Below are 20,496 nucleotides of genomic sequence, written 5' to 3'. Positions count from 1 at the left end.
AAACAAAAGAATGATCTCTGTTCATTTCCAAGGCAAACCATTCAATATCACAGTAATCCAAGTCTGTGCCCCAATCACTAATGCTGAAGAAGCCGAAGTTGAACAGTTCTGTGAAGACTTACATGACCTTCTAGAACAAACAGCAAAAAAAGGTGCCCTTTTCATCATAGGGGACTGGAATGCAAAAGTAGGAAGTCAAGAGATAGCTGAAGTAACAGGCAAGCTTGGCCTTGGAGTACAAAATGAAGCAGGGCAAAGGCTAACAGAGTTTTGCCAAAAGAATGCACTGGTCATAGAAAACACACTCTTACAACAACACAAGAGAAGACACTACACGTGGACATCACCAGATGGTCAATACCAAAATCAGACTGATTATATTCTTTGCAGCCAAGATGGAGAAGCTCTATACAGCCAGCAAAAACAAGACTGGGAGCTGACTGTGGCTCTGATCATGAACTCCTTATTGCAAAATTCAGACTTAAATTGAAGAAAGTAGGGAAAACCACTAGACCATTCAGGTATGACCTAAACATATCCCTTATGATTATACAATGAAAGAGACAAATAGATTCAAGAAATTAGCTCTGATAGAGTGCTGGAGAACTATGAACAGAGGTTCGTGACATTATACAGGAGGCGGTGATCAAAACCATCCCCAAGAAAAAGAAATGCAAAAAGGCAAAATGGTTGTCTGAGGAGGGCTTACAAATAGCTGAGAAAAGAAGAGAAGGGAAAGCAAAGGAGAAAAGATATACCCATCTGAATGCAGAGTTCCAAAGAACAGCAAGGAGAGATAAGAAAGCCTTCCTCAATGATCAATGCAAAGAAATAGAGGCAAACAGTAAAATGGGAAAGACTAGAGATCTCAAGAAAATTAGAGACACTAAGGGACTATTTCATGTAAGGATGAGCACAATAAAGGACATAAATGGTATGGACCTAAAAGAAGCAGAAGATATTAAGAGGTGCCAAGAATACACAGAAGAACTATATAAAAAAGATCTTCATGACCCAGATAACCACAATGGTGTGATCACTGATCTAGAGTCAGACATTCTGGAATGCAAAGTCAAGTGGGCCTGAGGAAGCATCACTACAAACAAAGCTAGTGGAGTGACGGAATTCCAGTTGAGCTATTTCATATCCTGAAAGATGATGCTGTTAAAGTGCTGCACTCAATATGCCAGCAAATTTGGAAAACTCAGCAGTGACCATGGGACTGAAAAAGGTCAGTTTTCATTTCAAACCCAAAGAGAGACAATGCCAAAAAATGTTCAAACTACCACACAATTGCACTCATTTCACATGTTAGCAAGGTAATGCTCAAAATTCTCCAATCTAGGCTTCAACAGTACATGAACTGAGAACTTCCACAGGTTCAAGTTGGATTTAGAAACGGCAGAGGAACCAGAGACAAACTGCCAACATCTGCTGGATCATAGAAAAAGCAAGAGAATCCAGAATGATATCCACTTCTGCTTCATTGACTGTGCTAAAGCCTTTGACTGTAAGGATCACTACAAACTGTGGAAAAATTCTTCAAGAGATGGGAATACCAGACCACCTTACCTCTCTCCTGAGAAACCTGTATACAGGTCCATAGCAACATACAACTGGGGACAGAACGTCGGAGTGGTTCTAAATTGCGAAAGGAGCATGTTAAGGCTGTATATTGTTTATTTAACTTCTATGCAAAGTACATCATGGGAGATGCTGGGCCTGATGAAGCACAAGCTGGAATCAAGATTGCTGGGAGAAATATCAATAGCCTCAGATATGCAGATGATATCACCCTTATGGCAGAAAGCAAAGAGGAACTAAAGATACTAAAGGTGGAAGAGGAGAGTGAAAAAGCTGGCTTAGAACTCAACATTCAAAAACTAAGATCATGGCATCTAGTCTCATCACTTCATGACAAACAGATGGGGTAACAGTGGAAACAGTGACAGACTTTATTTTCTTGGGCTCCAAGATCACTGCGGATGGTGACTGTAGCCATTAAATTAAAAGATACTTGCTCCTTGGAAGAAAAGCTATGATCAAACTAGACAACATATTAAAAAGCAGAGACATTACTTTGCCAACAAAGGTCTGTAGAGTCAAAACTATGGTTTTTCTAATAGTTATGTATGGATGTGAGAGCTGGACCATAAAGAAGGCTGACCACCAAAGAATTGATGCTTTCAAACTCTGAGAGTGCTTTGGACTATAAGGAGATCCAACCAGTCCATCCTAAAGGAGATCAGTCTGGGTGTTCATTGGAAGGACTGATGCTGAAGCTGAAACTCCCATACTGTGGCCACCTGATGTGAAGAGCTGACTCATTGGAAAAGACCCTGATGCTGGGAAAGATGGAAGGCAGAAGGAAAAGGGAGTGACAACGGACGAGATGATTGGATCATATCACTGACTCAATGGACATGAGTTTGAGCAAGTTCCAGAAGATGATAAAGGACAGGGAAGCCTGGCGTGCTGCAGTCCATGGGGTCACAAAGAGTCGGACATCACTGAGCAACTGAATAACAAGCCAAGTATTGCCAGTGGGTACAAAGAAACTACAAAGTGTGGGGGGGGAAAAATCATTCAGAAGGTATGTAGTGAACAATTTACAGGGCTGGGAATAGCTCCTGCTCCCATCAGCTGGAGTGGGAAAACAATTCACAGGGTATCAGTAGGGTACTCTGAAGGGTTTGCCTTAGCAGTGGGAAAAATGTTAGACTAAATGTTACTCTGATCCTCTGAGAGTTAAAGGTAGGACCTGAAAGTATCAACCTGTTTCCAGTAGCTTAACTGCATTCCAGAAGAAAGTTCAGGAATATTCATAGAGACACAAAAATGTCTAGCATCAAACAATAAAATTCACAGTGTCTGGCAGCCAGTGAAAAATAACCAAGCATGCAAGAAAAAACAAATGGGCAGGAAAATAAGCAACACATAATGAGGAATAAAATAAGTCAATTGAAATCAACTTAGAAATGACACAGATGATAGAATTAGTAGATAGGGATAGTAAAACATTTCCCATGTGACCTGGAAGCTACAGCAAATACTGAGTATATTAAGCAGAAGCATGGAAGATATAAACTGGTGAACTTGAATGCATACCAACAGAAATTATCTAAAATGAAACACAAAAAGAAAATTACAGGGGAATAAAAAAAAAGAATACAGCATAGTGGACTCTGTGATAACTTTAAGCAGTCTATTACTCATGTAGCTGGAGTCCCTGTGATAGAGGAGAAAGAAGGAAAGATCAAAAAATATTTTAAGATAAAATGACCAAAATTTTTCAAAATTTGATTAAAAAAAATAAAGTCACCAGAACCAAGAAGCTCAAAGGACCACAGACACAAGAAAAATGAAAAGAAAAAGAAAAATGACACAAGGCATCATAATCCAATTGCTCAAAAACAGTGGTAAAAAGGAAATCAGAAAAACAGCCAGAGAAATTTACACATGTTATGTACAGAAGAACAAAGATAACAGCAGCTTTGGCAACAATTAAGTGAAAAGATAATGAAGCAATACCTTTAAAAGGTACTGTTGAAAGAAAAAAAAATATCAATCTTGAATTCTGTATCCAGTGAACATATCTTTCAAGAGCAGTGTTGAAGTAGACTTTTTCAGACACACAAACGAAAGAATTAATCACCAGCAGACCTGCACTATAAGTAGTGTTAAAATACAACTTTTAAGGAAGAAAAAAAAATACCACATGGAAATTGGGATCAACATAAAGAGATGAAAAGCATTGTAGATATTAACTAAGAGGGCAAATATGAAAGATACTTAAAATGCTTGTCTAAAGTATCATGATCTTAATATTTTTTCTGATTTTTCCCAAACAGATACAATTTTTGTTCACATTTTCCTCCTGTTATGGTTTTCAATGGCAAAAACTTAGCTTGTTTATCTCTTTATTATATATTAGATGGTGGCATAAGGCCTTTTGCAAATAAGAGACAATGTACAACTTCCCAGTGGACTGAAATAGCTTATTTCCATGTTTTACTTGAAAGTTGCACAAGAGTCAAAATAAGATAAACATAAAGATAAAACAAGTAAGTGGATAGAAGTTATCTTGCCCCACAAAATAATGATATTCCTCATAAAACAATAATCTACTGAAAATACAATGTGTTTAGAAAAAAAAAAAAACCCAGAATGGATCTTTACTATTTCAGCCATTGTGTTAAAATCAGTTGAGAACTTGATTCTCTTTAAAACCCTCTCTCAGCTTCCCTAGTGGCTCAATGGTAAAGAATCCGCCTGCAACTCAGGAGACACAAATTTGATCCCTGGGTTGGGAAGATCCCCTGGAGAAGGAACTGGTGAACCACTCCAGTATTCTCGTCTGGGAAATCCCATGGACACAGGAGCCTGGCAAGCTACAGTCCATGGGGTCCCAAAAGAGATGGACATGATTTATTGACTAAACAAACAACAAACTCCTGAGACTGCAATTGAGCTAACATGAGAGGAATCTCTGAAAACAGGGAAGAAGTCTGCTGTTCCCCATTTTAACAGCAATAGAAATTAAAGACACATGCCTTGCAGAGGACCTTGATTAGATTCCTAAGGAGGGAGCAGAAACGGATGGGAAATAAACAAAAAATCAGAGAAAGACAGTGTTGGGGTTCCTAAGATCACTCCCAGGTTTGATGATTTTTTAGGAGGATACACAGAACTCAGCATATAGTTGAACTCACAGGTATGGTTTATTACACCAAAAGGATACAAAGTAAAACCAGCAAAGGAAAAAGGTGCATGAGATGAAGACTAGAGGAAACCAGGTGTAAGGTGTTAAGAATTCTTCCTCTTCTGGTGGGGTCACAAAAGACTCCACGAATTAACACATATGAAAACACATGAAATGCTGTCTAGCAGGTATATTCACTGGTGACTCAGTCCTCAGGGTTTTGGTTGGAGCTGGCGATGTAGGTATCCTCTGCCTAGCATGTACCAAAATTCTAGACTCCCAGAAGGAAAGGAGGAGATCAATATAAACCATTCTGTTGGCAGAGACTGTTTAGGTACAGTGAACTGCCCTTATCAGTTAGAGAATGGGGGAAACATTTCTAAAATCCAAGTTTCCAGATGCTAGCCAAGGGCTAACTTTACAAGCAAGTTTTTTTTTTTAAGGACAGTAGTCCTTTTCTGCATAGGGATATTTTTAAAATATTCTTACTTTTTAATTCAAGTATGTGACTTTAAGAACTTTTTTAGCAAACAGTATGAAATAGAGCAAAGTTATATACACTAAAATGTTCATCATAATATCGTTTACATTAGTTAAAAAAAAAAAAAGAGGAAAGAAAACAAAGCAAGTGTCCAAAAACTGTGGAATGGTTCAGTAAATTATAGTACAGTATATAAATGAAAGTAATGAAGTAATGAGGAAATATTAAATAGCCATTAGATATTTTGAAGACTTTTAGTAACAAAAATGACTATCCTGGGGAGTAAATCAGAATGAAAAAATTGTATATACAATAATAACGCAAAAATGGGAGAAATTTTTTTAAAAATGGGAGGAATACAGAATGAAAGCTAGAAGGAAATACACTAGAATGTAATCATAATGCATTTCTGGGGGATGGCTTATATAAAATAGTTTTTATTTTCTTCAACCTTTTTCTGTGCTGTCAATTTTTAGTTAATGAACACGTATTTACTTTTCTAATTAGAAACTAAGTTATAATAATAACATAATTGTGTTAAAAAGATTTTAGATATAATGGCCTATGGATTCAAAGCAACTTTAGCTAAACTATAAAATATTTAGTATGCACAGTGAATAATATGAATAGAATGTTAACTAGGGATCTTTTAGCATGGCAAATGACCATTTAAAGTGTATTTTTAAATCTGATGTGCTTCTTTGTTTAATTAGTTAACAAGAAAAGAAAAAACAGGTAAAGGGAAGGAAGATATAAACACTAAAAAAAGCACAATGACTAATTTTTATTGCAAGAAGAAATGGCTCACAAACTAGCAAAAATACAAAAATAAAAATGTTATTTGCAAAGGATAGAACAAGGATGAATTTTCTAAATAACACTGAATCCCAATTTACATACAATCTGTTAAGCATTACTAACATAAGTCACATAAATTTTCATAGTTTTAAGGAGGATTAGGTAATTACAAACTTCCAGAGAAGGTGATTTTTAACATATTTAGTTACAACTCGCCTCCATTTGTTTTAATGCGTTTACTCTAGTCAGAGATACTACTCCATAGAAAGCTATTTTTATACTACCCAGCTTCTTCATCACTGCACTAAGAAAGGAGCACTAAGGAGGGAGAAAACAGACCACTATTGTATCCTCTTATCCCTGGAGAGATGAAATGGTTTGCAGCTCATTTTAAATCACAAAGCAATTCTTTTGTGTACGAATTGGCCCCAGGCGAGGAGGTTGTGCAACTCACTTTCCACATGACCTCCACTTGTGGCTGCTTCCCAATCATGTCAGAACATGAAAACCTTGAAGGCACTCCAGTGTGGGGCAGTGCTCTCTCTGCCTCTGAAGTGACTCCTGGGCCAAGTTAGAAAAACCAAATTCTGAAGAGCCACTGCAATGGAAAGCACACTCAGAAGGGGGGTAAAAAACTCAGAATCTTTCTGGTTAGGAAGGGAAATGTGGTTAACCTAAATTGGTCCTAGAGAGCAAATGGAGGCATCAAGAAGCACTTCTACTGCTTCAGTTCAACTATGCATTTTTGTTTCCATTATAAAAAAAGAACAGCTCTTTAAATGGTTTGGCTATATTCAGAAATGCAACTGCTTAAAAAAATTCTGAAGTGTTTGGGAAGGTAGCAGGGAAAGAGGGCAGATGACAAAGCATTGCTAGAATCTTCTGAGTAAAATTTACTAGATAATCAAAGTCAGCAACTGGTGCCTACTAACAGGTGGTTCATTGAAGACTTTGTTGCTACCTCTCTTCTCTTTCTCAGGAAGAAAGAGATTATATGGGACTTGGAGTCAAAAAACCCTGGGTGTGGATCACATCACTGTCAAACATGCGTTAACCATTTCCAGACACTATGCTTTCCTGGCATTTGTCATCTCTGAATTTTAGGCTTTTTCCTCTATAAAATGGGTATACCAACAAATGATACCATTTTCATAGGTGATTATGTACAAAGTATAAGCAAACTGTAAAGCGCTAAGCATTTATTCTTGTTGTTGCTAGTAGGACTGCCTGAAATATAGAAAGTATTTAACAAATGTTCACAAAGTTATTAATAAACTGTGGCAACTATAGTGGACAAATGGTAAGAGTAAATAAGTCAAGAACCTTAAAATCAACAATAATATTTTCACTTAGAACTTAACAGATATTTAACTATAAAACATTAATATCTTATATGGAACTATTAGGTTGGTGTGAGTCTAATTGCAGTTTCGGACTATGAATTTTGAGTCATTAAAACTAGGTTCAAACACAGCTTTATTAATCAAAATAGGAACCATTACAATCAACACAATTTTGCCAACAAGAAATAAGTTTGTTCCTGTAGCATAAAAATCTGTGCTTTGGGATTCAATGAACTCTTGGAAAGCAATTTCTGCTTTCTGGTTGTGGAAGTGTTTTCCCTGCAAAAAGTTGTCAAGATACATGAAGAAGTGGTAGTTGGTTGACAAGAGGGCAGATGAATGTGGCAGAGGAGGCAAAACTTTGTGGTCCAATTTGTTCAACTTTTGAAGTGTTGGATGTGTGATATGCAGTCAGGCGCTGTCGTGGAGAACTGGGCCCATTCTGTTGACCAATGCCAGCTGCAGGCACTGCAGTTTTTCGTGCATCTCATCGATTTGCTGAGCATACTTCTCAGATGTAATGGTGTCTCCAAGATTCAGAAAGCTGTAGTGGACAAATGGATCAGACAGGCAGCAGACCATCAAATAGTGACCATGAACTTTCTTTGGTGCAAGTTTGGCTTTGGGAGGTGCTTTGGAGCTTCTTCTCGGTCCAACCACTGAGCTGGTCGTCACTGGTTGTCATATAAAATCCACTTTTCTTTGCACGTCACAATCCGATCAAGAAATGGTTCGTTGTTATTGTGTAAAATAAGAAAAGATGACACTTCAAAAGAACAATTTTTTTGATTTGCAGTCAGTTCATGAGCTACCCACTTATGGAGCTTTTTCAGTTTTCCAATTTGCTTCAAATACCAAATGATCATAGAATGGCTTACGTAGAGTTCTTTGGCAACTTCTCGTGTAGTTGTAAGAGAATCAGCTTCAGTGACCACTCTCAGTTGGTTGTTGTCACCTTCCAAAGGCTGGCCACTGCGCTCCTCATCTTCAAAGCTCTTCTCTCCTTTGCAAAACTTCTTGAACCTCTAGCGCACTGTATGTTCATTAGCAGTTCCTGGACCAAATGTGGTGTTGATGCTGCAAATTATCTCTGCTGCTTTACAACCAAGCCATTTGGAATTCAAATTAGAAAACTGCTAGAATTTGCTTTTTGTCTAACATCATTTCCACAGTATAAAATAAATATAAAATAAGTAGCAAGTAAGAAGTCATTAGCAAAAACATATAAAGCAAGAAATGCACATTAAAGTGATGTATAACATGAGTGAGTGAATGGAAGCTGCTCAGTCGTGTCTGACTCTTTGTGACCCCATGGACTATACAGCCCATGGAATTCTCCAGGTCAGAATACTGGAGTGGGTAGTTGTTCCCTACTCCAGGGGTTTTTCTCAACCCAGGAATCGAACCCAGGTCTCCTATATTGCAAGTGGATTCTTTACCAGCTGAGCTACCAGGGAAGACCAATATATAACATAATCACATTTATTTAAGAACGTATTCAATAACAAACAACAAATTTTGACAATGCAAAAACTACAATTAGTTTTGCACCAACCTAATAACACCTCCATCCATGGAATTTTCTAGGCAAGAGGACTGGAGTGGGTTGCCATTTCCTTCTCCAGGGGATCTTCCCAACTTGCGGATTGAACCTGGGTCTCCCACACTGCGGGCAGACGCTTTACCGTCTGAGCCACCAGGGAATCCCAATAAACACCTAAGAAATATCCCAGGGGAAAAACAATGCTTCAATTGCCAGAAGCATGCATGCGCACTCAGTCACGTCTGACTCTTTGTGACCCCATGGACTGCAGCCCTCCAGGATCCTCTGTCTATGGAATTTTCCAGGCAAGAATACTGGAGTGGGTTGCCACTTCCTTTTCTAAAACTGCCAGAAGAGGCCACTGCCATCATCATATACGGTGGGATCTCAGGTATGGCAGAGGCATGCTCGCAGATCAGGTTTCATTAAGGTACAGGATGAGAGGTTAGAGCTGAGCTCTTAAGTTCAAATCTCAACTAGCAAGTTGTATGACTATGGGCACATTAATCTTTTCTAAGCCTCAGTTTTCAAAGATGTAAAATGGGCAGAGCAGTAGTCTCTGCTAGCAGGATTACTGTGAAGACGTCAAGGAAGACACTCATGAATTACTTACCATAGTGTTATGTGCTTGTTGTTATTTAGTTGTTAAGTTGTGTCGGACACTATTCAACCCAGTGGACTGAAGCCTGCCAGGATTCTCTGTCCATGGGATTTCCCAAGCAAGATTGCTAGAGTGGGTTACTATTTCCTTCTCCAGGGGATCTTCCCAACCCAGGGCTCAAACCCAGGTCTCCTGCATTGGCAGGTGGATTCTTTACCACTGAGCCACCAGGGATGCCCATTATGTGCTTACCTACCGTCATCTTCATCATACTTTATATGAGTGGAACTAGACCAGGTCCTCCATTTTACAAACTGCTATTTACCCTCAGCCGTGGCAGAAAACTATGGTATGTTTTTGAAAAACACAGCAAATGGGGTCTACTGTGGTCATATATCCTGCCAGTCACCACATAGCACTATGCTACGTAGGTGAAGTTAAGATATGCCTGCCAGGAACTGTGTTCCCTGAACCAAATGTTAGCAGATGTTCAAGGTACAATTCTTCATATTTCACTAACCACTCTCAGAGCCATCCAGAATCCCTGGGTTATACTTTTAAATTTAAAATTTCATATCCAGGTTGCTCATGCCCTATGTTTCACTTCCAGTAAAATTTATCTTTCTTTTTTTTCAAATGGAAATGTCAAAAAGCTTAAGATGTGCATACATGCATATTTTTTCTAATTTGCAGTGAGTGGAATCTTGCTAATGCAGAAAGCTAAAGAAGTAAGAATAATGAAACACTAATAAAGGAGTCCCTTGTAATAGCATATAACATGTTAAATGATGGTGGTGGTCAATGAAGCAATTGCTTCCCATTAAATATCCTGCTGAAATGAAATAAGTGCATTTTAAGGAAATATAACATAACCCTTTTTGAGATGTCCTGCTAAATGAGTCAAAAAACCTTAATTCTAGATCTATAAAATTAATCAAAATAATCCAACTGTGCAATCACTCTATATCTTATCATAGAGAATCTAATAGCACAGTAAATTCTAGATCTTGGATATAAAAGACATTCCTCCCTTATGCCCCCAACAGTCACCTTCTTGAGATCACATCCACACTTTTGGGACACGGAAAGCCTCTTCTTCTGAGGAAAGGCTGGGTCCAGTCACCTCACCATGAGCCAAGAGCTGCTTCTCCAGCCTGTCTGCCTTATTGACAGTGCTACCTGCCAGCCAGAAGCATCCTGGTGTCTACTGGGCTGCTGCAGACGGAGCAGACTGTGAATCCAGCCAGAGGATAAGAGGTTGTTTTAATTGGCTAAATCTGCTATGTACTAAGCGTATGGCCATGAATTTGTAGCCAAAACACTAATCTAAACACAAAACAAGAATGACATTTTCGCTCAATTCTAGTTCTGCCATGAGGGTTTTTAATCTAACATTTTATAATGAGTACCAAATCCTTACCTTTGCTAAAGTAGAATTTTCATAGTATACTCCTTGTACCAAATCCATAAGAGCACTTGCCAAAAGTTCCACAACCTAAAAAACAAGAAAAAAAGAAAAAATCAGAAGAATTTAAAAAATGTATCCACATTGTTACCTCAGACTGCCTCAGGAGGCTCACTTGCAAGGGAGTATTGTGTTCGATAGGAAAAAAAAAAGGAGGGGTTATGCACAAAAATCCTGGCAAATGGCATTGTCCACCCGGATATTAGAGCTGTGATCCAACTTTCCAGTCATAATTCAAACAAAAAAAACTTACAAGCATAGCATTTAATGACTATATGTGAAAATCCAGTAATAGCCATATTGAACATAAGTTTAAATTTCAGATAATGAATAAAATCTTAACCCAACTTATTTTCTGAATGTTTGTTTCTGTCAGGTGGACACTTTTTTAATATCCCCGTTCTGGAAGCCATCACAATGCCAATTTTCATACTTAACATAGAAAGAAGAGCAAAAGCAAAAGAACAGTGAACCTTTCTAATGTGTTCATTCTGTTGCACTATAAATGTGCTGTGGATATACTTGGTATAGGGCCCTTGGGTCAAATGTACTACAACACTGAAAATTTTAATAGAACTGTAATAGTAAAATTGTATTCATCTAACCTATATTATTTTCAAGGCTTAGATTATTTAAAAAAATCAAACAAAATCAAAAGCTTTGAACTTGTTCCAGAATGTAAAACAAGCAGAAAACAGTACATGTTCTCCTTGGAACTACTGTACAATTTAGAGTTGTTTGCATAAACCATCATAACTCAGGAGGACAAAATAATGGTATTTATTATAATGTTCAGTGCAGCCATTTCAAACAACAATTCTCAAGGCAACCCTATCTGTTTCTTACCAAGTCTTAGTATCTTGTATATTTAGCTCTCTATGTTATGAAGTCTTATATCAAATTCCCACTCTTGGTTTCCTAAAATTTAGCTTAGTTCTGATTGAATTAAAGGATTTTGTTTCAGCTTTTATCATTCTTGTAATTGAAGACATTATTAAGCCAAAGGATACAGACTCAAACAACAAGATATTTCAACCTCAGGTACCTTGGATTTAATAAACATTTTCTTAGGGGTAAATGACATTAATTTGTAGAAAGGTATGCTTTAAAATTTTAACACATAAGCATTTATCTCCAAATTTATATTTACATTCATCCTGCATAACACACACAAGGCAACTGATATGGAAATTTTGCTGATTAAAGGGATATTTTTTTCTAGCTCTGCAGATGGGTTAATTTGTAAGACCTATACAAAGTCTTTTTTTTTTTTAATCGCATTGCCCTTTAGGTAACCAAATACTTTAGAAATATTGTAGCAATATAAGCTGCAGAGGAACTACAAGGACAATGATCCTACAGTGTTACCAGATGTGTTGAGTTATTTAAGTGGGGAAAAGAGAAAAATGAATGGATTTTTTTCCCCCTGAAGGTATCAGATAAGCTCTGCTCTCAAATCCAGGAGGATAGAGTATCGCCAATAGGTCTATGAAAGACTGTAACTAAATGCACAGCATCAGAGTGGATTACAGTTTACACAAGCAACATCCCAAGGTCCCTCTGATGGCCAGACACATAATGCAGATCAATCAGTCACTAAGAAATGTTATGGTTTTGAAACAGTTTGAGGTCTGAGATCAGCACTGGTAAAGTGAAGAGGGATTTACGAAAAGAAACTCCAACAGTGGACCTGGTTTTGGATAACCAGAGTTGTGTTCCCTTACTTTCTGAAATTCCAGACCAGGAAGAAGCAACAAAACATTTTATTTTCTGATTCTTTTTCTGTTAATGCAATTAGCAAATATACCTGTATTTACAAATTTATAATTTATAAGTGACCTATACTTTCAAATGACCATCCTTGCTTAAGCAGAATATAATATCTCCATTGCCAACAACAGCCATCAAAGAAAAAACTTTGGACTCCCTTGGGTTAACAAGTCCAGGAAGGTAGGAAAGTATAAAAAGCAGAAGAGCCTAAAGGAGCTGCTTGTGTCCCAGACAAAAGTGACTTATCCAGCACACACTTAAGTATCTTTCCACTGCTTGAAATGTTTACTTTTAAAATTATACCCCAAAGTGATGTGTACTTCTCTCCTTTAGAATCACAAATATTTCTAGGAAGATGATAGGGCTATCAGCCCATATATATGTTAATAAGAACATTTAATGATCTGATCTTTTTTGTTCATTACATGGCTTACTACTATAGGCATTCACCTGTTTAGATATTTACTGTACTTAAATTTAAGAAGGCACCTGCTGGGCTTCTCTGGTGGCTCAGTGGTAAAGAATCCACCTGCCAAAACAGGAGACATGGGTTCAATCCCTGACCTGGGAAGATCCCAAATGCCATGCAGCAACTAAGCCCATGTGCCACAACTGTTGAGCCTGTGCTCTAACCCAGGAGCCACAACTACTGAAGCCCATGCTCTGCAACAGGAGAAGCCACTGACCATGTAGCAGCAAAGACACAGCACAGCCATCAGTAAGTAGATAATTTTTTTAAAAGGCACTTGCTTAATGAGCTCTCCTCTCCACCCCCAACTCTTGCCTCAGATTCTTGAGGAATGATTTGTTTAGGCAACCTATCTAAAATTTACAGTAGCAAGGATAATGATGGCCAGAGAAGAACCTAGAGCCTAACTGCCACATTTTGGTGCTTTAGATAGAAGTGACCCTGAGACGGATTCAAGGACTACTGTTCCAAGACCTTGGGCAGGGGGCGATGGGGAGGCAAGCAAATACTTCCTATTAGAAAAAGATGGGCTAAAAAGAGCCCCGAAGTTAGCTACCCTCAGAAGTCCAACAGATTAGAGAGCTGTAATGAAATAAAGCAAAACACTATAAGGGAGAAGATCTAAATTTTACTGCAAGGTGTTAACTACCAATTTCATTGTGAGATTTGGGGCAAATCAATTATTTCTCTGAATCTTGGTTTTCCTCAACTATTAAATGGGAGGGGGGCGGTTGCAAAGCATAATTCCTTGAAGTTTCTTCCAGTTCTAAAATCCTGAGTTTAGAAATGCAAATCTTAGTATTTATAATGAAGAAATTAATTTGAAAACTGCTTTTTTGTAAACTGATGAGACATCTTTTGCTCATGATATTATTTTTAATCTGTTGTCTTCACATGGACCTTTCCCTCCAACTAAACTTTAATGATCACTTTCTTTGTGAAACTTTTTGTACCCAATCCCTCTTGGTTCTAATATCTGAAATTATAATGAAACTATTTCTATTTTTTAAACCACTTTAAGTCATTTCCATTTTTTAAACTATAATGACTGGCAGCCCACTCCACCAACTGGCAAAGAAGTCCTAGTTGGGTCAATTAAAGGTCACACTGCTAAATTCTGAGTCTTGAAGGGCCCTAATACTTGGAAATAACTCTTATATATCGAATTCAGAACAATAACAGGTTTAAGTGCAAAGTTGCAACAAACAATAATGGCATAATTGACCATATTCCTTCCTTCCTTCTCTAATGAGTAACTATGTAGAGCGCTTAGAAGGGAATCTGGAACATAGTCTCAGGGAGTGTACAATGTAAGTTAGACAGATGAAAGGCACAGCATGGAAACTAAGATTAAAGTGTGTCCAGATATTTGGGAAGAAAGTGGATTTTAATTCAACAACTGAACACATGAAAAGACTATTTTAACCAAAATCAGAGGTCTCTGTAACATTGACTTACAGTTTTTTAAATCATTGATTCAGATTATATGACTGTCATTATCAATAATATAAAGTTTATTTTATAATAAACTTTAGAGAGTTTATCACTGCCTACAGAGTAATCAAATAGGAAACATGTTTCTTCATCTCTACATTTCTAGAGGTTGTGAGACTAGCAGAATAGCTTACCTGTACAGGCAGAGGCAAAAATGCTTTTTGCACAAAAATGGTTTGTGTCATGTGTTTGAGTCTGACGCTACAGCAATGTCATACACTATCTCCTAATCTTCAAAGTAACACCTTAGATCTCAGTGAGCCGGAAGTCGTAACCATTCCCAGTGTCAGTGTTACGAGCTGGCTTCTCCTGCCACCTTGTTTTTGGCTACCAGAGAGAAGGCTGCATAGGAAATAAAGTGGACATCAAATTGCTGTTCTTGAGCAAAATGTTGATCTTTTCCCATTTTAATCACTATTCTTTCACCGAAGATTAAAGATTAGGTATTTTTTATTTTTAAATTTTTTATTTTATTTTTTTAGATGCAGCTGAACCTTAGCACAATTACAGATCTGATATAAGTGATCTCTGGAATGGCTTTGTTAAATGGTTAATTCATGGGACAAATTTTACCAGTTGCAGGGGAATATGTAATTGCTTCATTCTTTATCTTTTGGTAAGGGTAACCACAATTCAACAATTTTTTCAACTGAAAAACTAAAGTGTTGTGATTATTATGCCCTAAGCTATAATAAAATTGTCATCTTAAAAATTAGAAATTGAGAGAAGTAGGAGGTGGCATCCTCACTCACTGCTATACAAAGATGTCGGTAATATATTCCTAAGGAAAAGAAACAGAAAAGCTGGTTACAAAATAGAACAACATGACAGGTATTCTTTTTTAAAAAATCAGCTCAATCAATGTTTATGTATGCTGAGAAAAGTCTGATACAACAAAATAATAATAATAATATAATCTGTAAGTGGTAAGATTCTAGATGTTTTTAATTATAATTTTTTCAATTTTTCCAATTTGCTTAAATTTATAATCACTTACTATATAATGTATTGCATATTCTCCCCCCTTTATATATCTTGCTTTTATATCAGATACAACAGAAAACCTGCTTCTAAGGTAGAGGGACAGGAGGAAGCACACCCTGTTTTAGTCTCAGAAAGGCTTCAAGCCTAGCTGTGTCCATAAACTGATTTATGGAATACAGCAATTGAAAGTCCCTGGATTAGCAAAAATAAGATTAGGAACTGGTGATAAGCATTCTGTGCAGACAACTTGTGCCCTTCAAAATAAATGTGATTCAGGAGTACTGTCAGTTAGCATTTGACAGATGGAACAGACTCAACAGAGTTGTAGATGTTTTACTAGTAAACCAGAGCACTTGGTTTGAGCAAAGGAGTGCCTATCCTAAATATAAAGTAAAATATAAAGTAAAACCAAATCTTTGGAAAAATGTTAATTATAAACTGATGTGGCTCAACTGAAACTTAAGCCATCATTAGCTATCTGAGTTTATGTAAGAAGGTGGTATAATTGTATTTTAATTCACTTTAAAAAGGTCGCTATGTACTTAATCTGCTTGGTATATTAAAACTGTGGAGACTATAATAGTCTTATAATCTATTTATAATCTTTATAATTTAAAAGATTTTATAATCTTTCAAAAACTTGCACTGGGAAGGTTAATGATTTTTTTTTTTTAACTACAGTGTGGAATGACAGGACAACAAATGAACACACAGCCCCTCAGCCTTTAGTACTCTTCGCAGCTGCTAGCAAAGGAAACAGTCATGTGTGTGCATGCATCTGCCGTGCTCATGGTATTAATTATGCACAAATTTATTGCACTCCTCCCCCAGCCCCTAGGAACAAATAGCAGAGTATGAAGCGGTAGCAAAGGTAAAACACCCTTGAGGGAGAATTAATTCTTGGGAGGGAAAAAAGATGGACTTGGTGCAAATACGTCCTTTTCAAAGAGCTTTGGCATTTGAAGGGATATTGTCAAGACTTTTTTTTAAGCCAGAGAAATTATATTGTCAGTGAAAACATTTTACAGAAAAATACTTTTATAGATAAAGGATGCCAAATAGCCTGCTAACAGTAATCAGAGCCATTAGCTTCACACTTCCATTCATCTCCATTCAAATGGAGCACAAAGTATTTGAGAGATGCTTTTAAAGATGGAAAGATTTACTTATACCACCAAGATAAAGTACAGGAGGACTGGTAAAGGATGAGCGCTCTCCCATAGAGGCCAGTAATATCTAACATTTGTAAAGCACTTCATCATTTACAAACTAGGTGTAAGCAAACTATCTGGTTCCAGGTGGATTCAGTCCTCAGTACCTGGCCAGAGCTTCCAGGCTGGCAGCCTCGGTGGAGAAGCAATCTCTGAAGAACATGGGGAGCAGCAGCAGTGGCCAAATAAAGGGTGAATCTGCTCACTCACCACCTGGGCACAAACAACCCAGATGAGCCCTAATCTGTATGCTGATTAGTATAAATGAGTGGCTTTAATAAGCCATTGATGAAGTCTATGAAAGAATGGTTCTCTCCACTCCTTCCTACCAGACAAGGACCAGGTTTAATGAAGACAATGATAAAAAGTCTGTTGTAGCAAACACACCACTAACTCACAGGAGTTCTGGAAGAAGCTTCTAACTCAGCTTTTTGAAGGGAGTCTTTTCAATGCTGCCAAATGTGTAAGGCCGTGCTTATTTGTGGGAGGGATGGCAATCTGTTCAAGTGAGCTGGAAGTTCTTTCTGGCTAAGGGGGAAGAGCAGAGAGAGAAATGGCACTACCAGTAGGACAGGTGCAGCAAAAACTAAGCAAATTGATACTCTTAATTTTTAATTTAGAACAGCTGATACATTGGTTTATAAACTCTAACTACTGGTAACATTTGTCAAAAGGGTTCATGAAAATTCAGTGAACTGCAGAAAAGTATAAAATCACAGCTGATAAAACAAATAGTCCACAAGTTTAGGAAAATGGCTTGCATATAAAGTTTGAAATTTAATATTACATTGGCTAGTGCACTCATTTCAAAAACATTTGTTGGTAGATTACTATGTACCTGGCACTGTATTAATGAGAGAAGTGATAGCCATACAGAGATAAAGGCCATTTATTTGTCTTTGATCACCTAGAAGGATAATACACAGATGAGCTGCATGACCTTGGGCCAGTGCATCACTTCTTAGGGGCTCAGTTTGCTTATCTAGGTAAGAGGTAACTGTATCAACAGTAAGCCCCAAGATCAGAAATACCTAAATGTGCACCTATACCATGCACATTTGTAAGGAATGTCAATTACAATGTGCAATTGTACGTGCGTTAGTCACTCAGTTGTGTCCGACTCTTTGTGACCCCATGCACTGTAGCCCACCAGGCTCCTCTGTCCATGGGATTTTCTAGGCAGCAATACTGGAGTGTATTGCCATTCCCTTCTCCAGGGGCTCTTCCTGACCCAGGGACTGAACCCAGGTCTCCTGCATTGCAGGAAGTTTCTTTACGGTCTGAGCCACCAGGGAGGCCTGTGCAACCGCAAGTTATAGCCAATTAGCCAAAAATGTGGATTTCTTTTATTAGCAATACAAAAGTAATCCAAAAGTTGCTTACTTTTTGCATGAGGGTGTATGATTGGCTGTGTTTGTCATTGAGCAGTAACAAATATCATTCATTTAAACAATAATTCAGTTCAGTCACTCAGTCGTGTCTGACTCTGTGACCCCATGAATCACCGCACGCCAGGCCTCCCTGTCCATCACCAACTCCTGGAATTCACCCAAACTCATGTGCACTGAGTCAGTGATGCCATCCAGCCATCTCATCCTCTGTCAACCCCTTCTCCTCCTGCCCGCAATCCCTCCCAGCATCAGGGTCTTTTCCAACGAGTCAACTCTTCACATGAGGTGGCTAAAGTATTGGAGTTTCAGCCTCAGCATCAGTCCATCAGGAGACTGGTCTCCTCCAGGATGGACTGGTTGGATCTCCTTGCAGTCCAAGGGACTCTCAAAAGTCTTCTCCAGCACCACAGTTCAAAAGCATCAATTCTTTGGTGCTCAGCTTTCTTTACAGTCCAACTCTCACATCCATACATAACCACTGGAAAAACCATAGCCTTGACTAGACGGACCTTTGTTGGCAAAGTAATATCTCTGCTTTTTAATATGCTATCTAGGTTGGTCATAACTTTCCTTCCAAATAATTAGGTTCCTGAAAAAGTGGCAGGTAATTTAAAATGCTGACATCAAGATCAAACTTTTCAGAAGAAATAAAGAAAAAGGAGATGCTTTTGAATATTCATTGGAAGGACTGATGCTGAAGCTGAAGCTCCAATACTTTGTCCACCTATTGCAAAGAGTCGATTTATTAGAAAAGACGCTGATGCCAGGAAAGACTGAGGGCAGGAAGAGAAGGGAGTGATAGAGGATGAGATGGTTGGATAGCATCATCGACTCAATGGACATGAGTTTGAGCAAATTCTGGGAGATAGTGAGGCCAGGGAAGCCTGCAGCCCATGTGGTCGCAAAGAGTCAGACACGACTGAGCGACTAACAACAACAAGATACCTTGTTATGACTGGACTTTCTCTGAAGAAAATAATGTCTGCCATTTCAGTGATCTGCACACTTTTCCCCATGTGGCCAATAACATTTTGCTTTCACTGCTTCTTCATTTGAGGGCCCTTTCAGTGATGTTAAGTGGTGTTTTCCAAGTATGATTTTATTGAAAAGTTAATTCCACTTTTGAGAAGTTCACAGTGTGAATCTTCAGAGCACCAGAATCATAGTAGAGTATTTCATGCAACTGAGGATGCTGCTGGCTAGGACACTGCCCGGTAGTACTGGGTTTCAGAATTTTTAAATGGTAACCCAGAGTAAGAACTGTATTTTTCATCATGACACAGTACATGTATACATGCATATGTATAAAAATGAATGAAAAGCTTTATAAAACAAAGGTTTCATTATTCCTATTTTCTTTTGTATTTCATAAAAAAGGTGTTAATAGTTACTTACTAAATCGATTTCACCACCCACCAATAAACAGGATGTGATCTGAGGTTTGAACCATTATCTCACATCATGGTGATATGTCATGCATAGCTCATAGCTTGTCATATATGACTCATATTTTGATATGTGGCTTGAACCATTATATCAATCATGCTGATAATGTCATGTATAGCTCATACCTTAGCCATCTTTTAGAAATTTTTTAAACTTTTTATTATTTATTTTTGGCTGTGTTGGGTTTTCTTTGCTGCATGGGCTTTCCTCTAGTTGCAGTGAGTGGGGGCTACTCTTCATTGTGGTGCACAGATTTCTCATTGCAGTGGCTTGTCTTGCTGTGGAGCATGGGCTCTAGGGCACGCAGGCTTCAGTAGTTGCAGCTCTGGGGCACTACCGCACAGGTTCAACAGTTGTGGCACACAGGCTTAGCTGCTCAGCAGCATATGGGATCTTCCTGGCAGGGATTGAACCCATGTCTCCTGCACTGGCAGGAAGATTCTTTACCACCGAGCCACCAGGGAAGCCCCTTGGTTAGTCATGTTAATTGCAAAATCCCCAAATTTTTGATATACAGTTTAAACATTGTTATTCTGAAATATATTTGTAAAGGTGTTAATTTCTTTATCACTATATACCAAAAACAAGTAAATCAACTGAGTGTAAACAGAGGCAGGATAAAATAGAATCATTCTTGCGTACTGGAGAGTATATTCTGTTAGGGTACATATCAATCTTGTTGGTTTAGACTACTGATGTTGACTATTAGCTTTAATTGTATTAGATTCATGAAAACAAATTGGCTTAGACCACATTTGGCCAAAGAATTAAAAACTTCAGCATTTTTCTGGGATTCAC

At 38.0% G+C, this 20,496-nt stretch overlaps 1 protein-coding gene across 1 annotated transcript in view; it reads right to left on the bottom strand.

Annotated features, from left to right (window-relative positions):
- Nucleotides 1–20,496, bottom strand: part of PDSS2 (decaprenyl diphosphate synthase subunit 2) — a 276,849-nt gene that overhangs the window by 80,726 nt on the left and 175,627 nt on the right. Inside the window, exon 4 of the mRNA XM_069598233.1 lies at nt 10,889–10,963. Within this exon, the coding sequence (XP_069454334.1) occupies nt 10,889–10,963 (75 nt within the window). The remainder of the gene's footprint in view (nt 1–10,888; nt 10,964–20,496) is intronic.

This window comes from Ovis canadensis, chromosome 8 (assembly GCF_042477335.2).
Source record: "Ovis canadensis isolate MfBH-ARS-UI-01 breed Bighorn chromosome 8, ARS-UI_OviCan_v2, whole genome shotgun sequence".
In the NCBI taxonomy this organism is placed as follows: Eukaryota; Metazoa; Chordata; class Mammalia; order Artiodactyla; family Bovidae; genus Ovis; species Ovis canadensis.
This window is presented reverse-complemented; position numbering and strand designations above follow the sequence as displayed.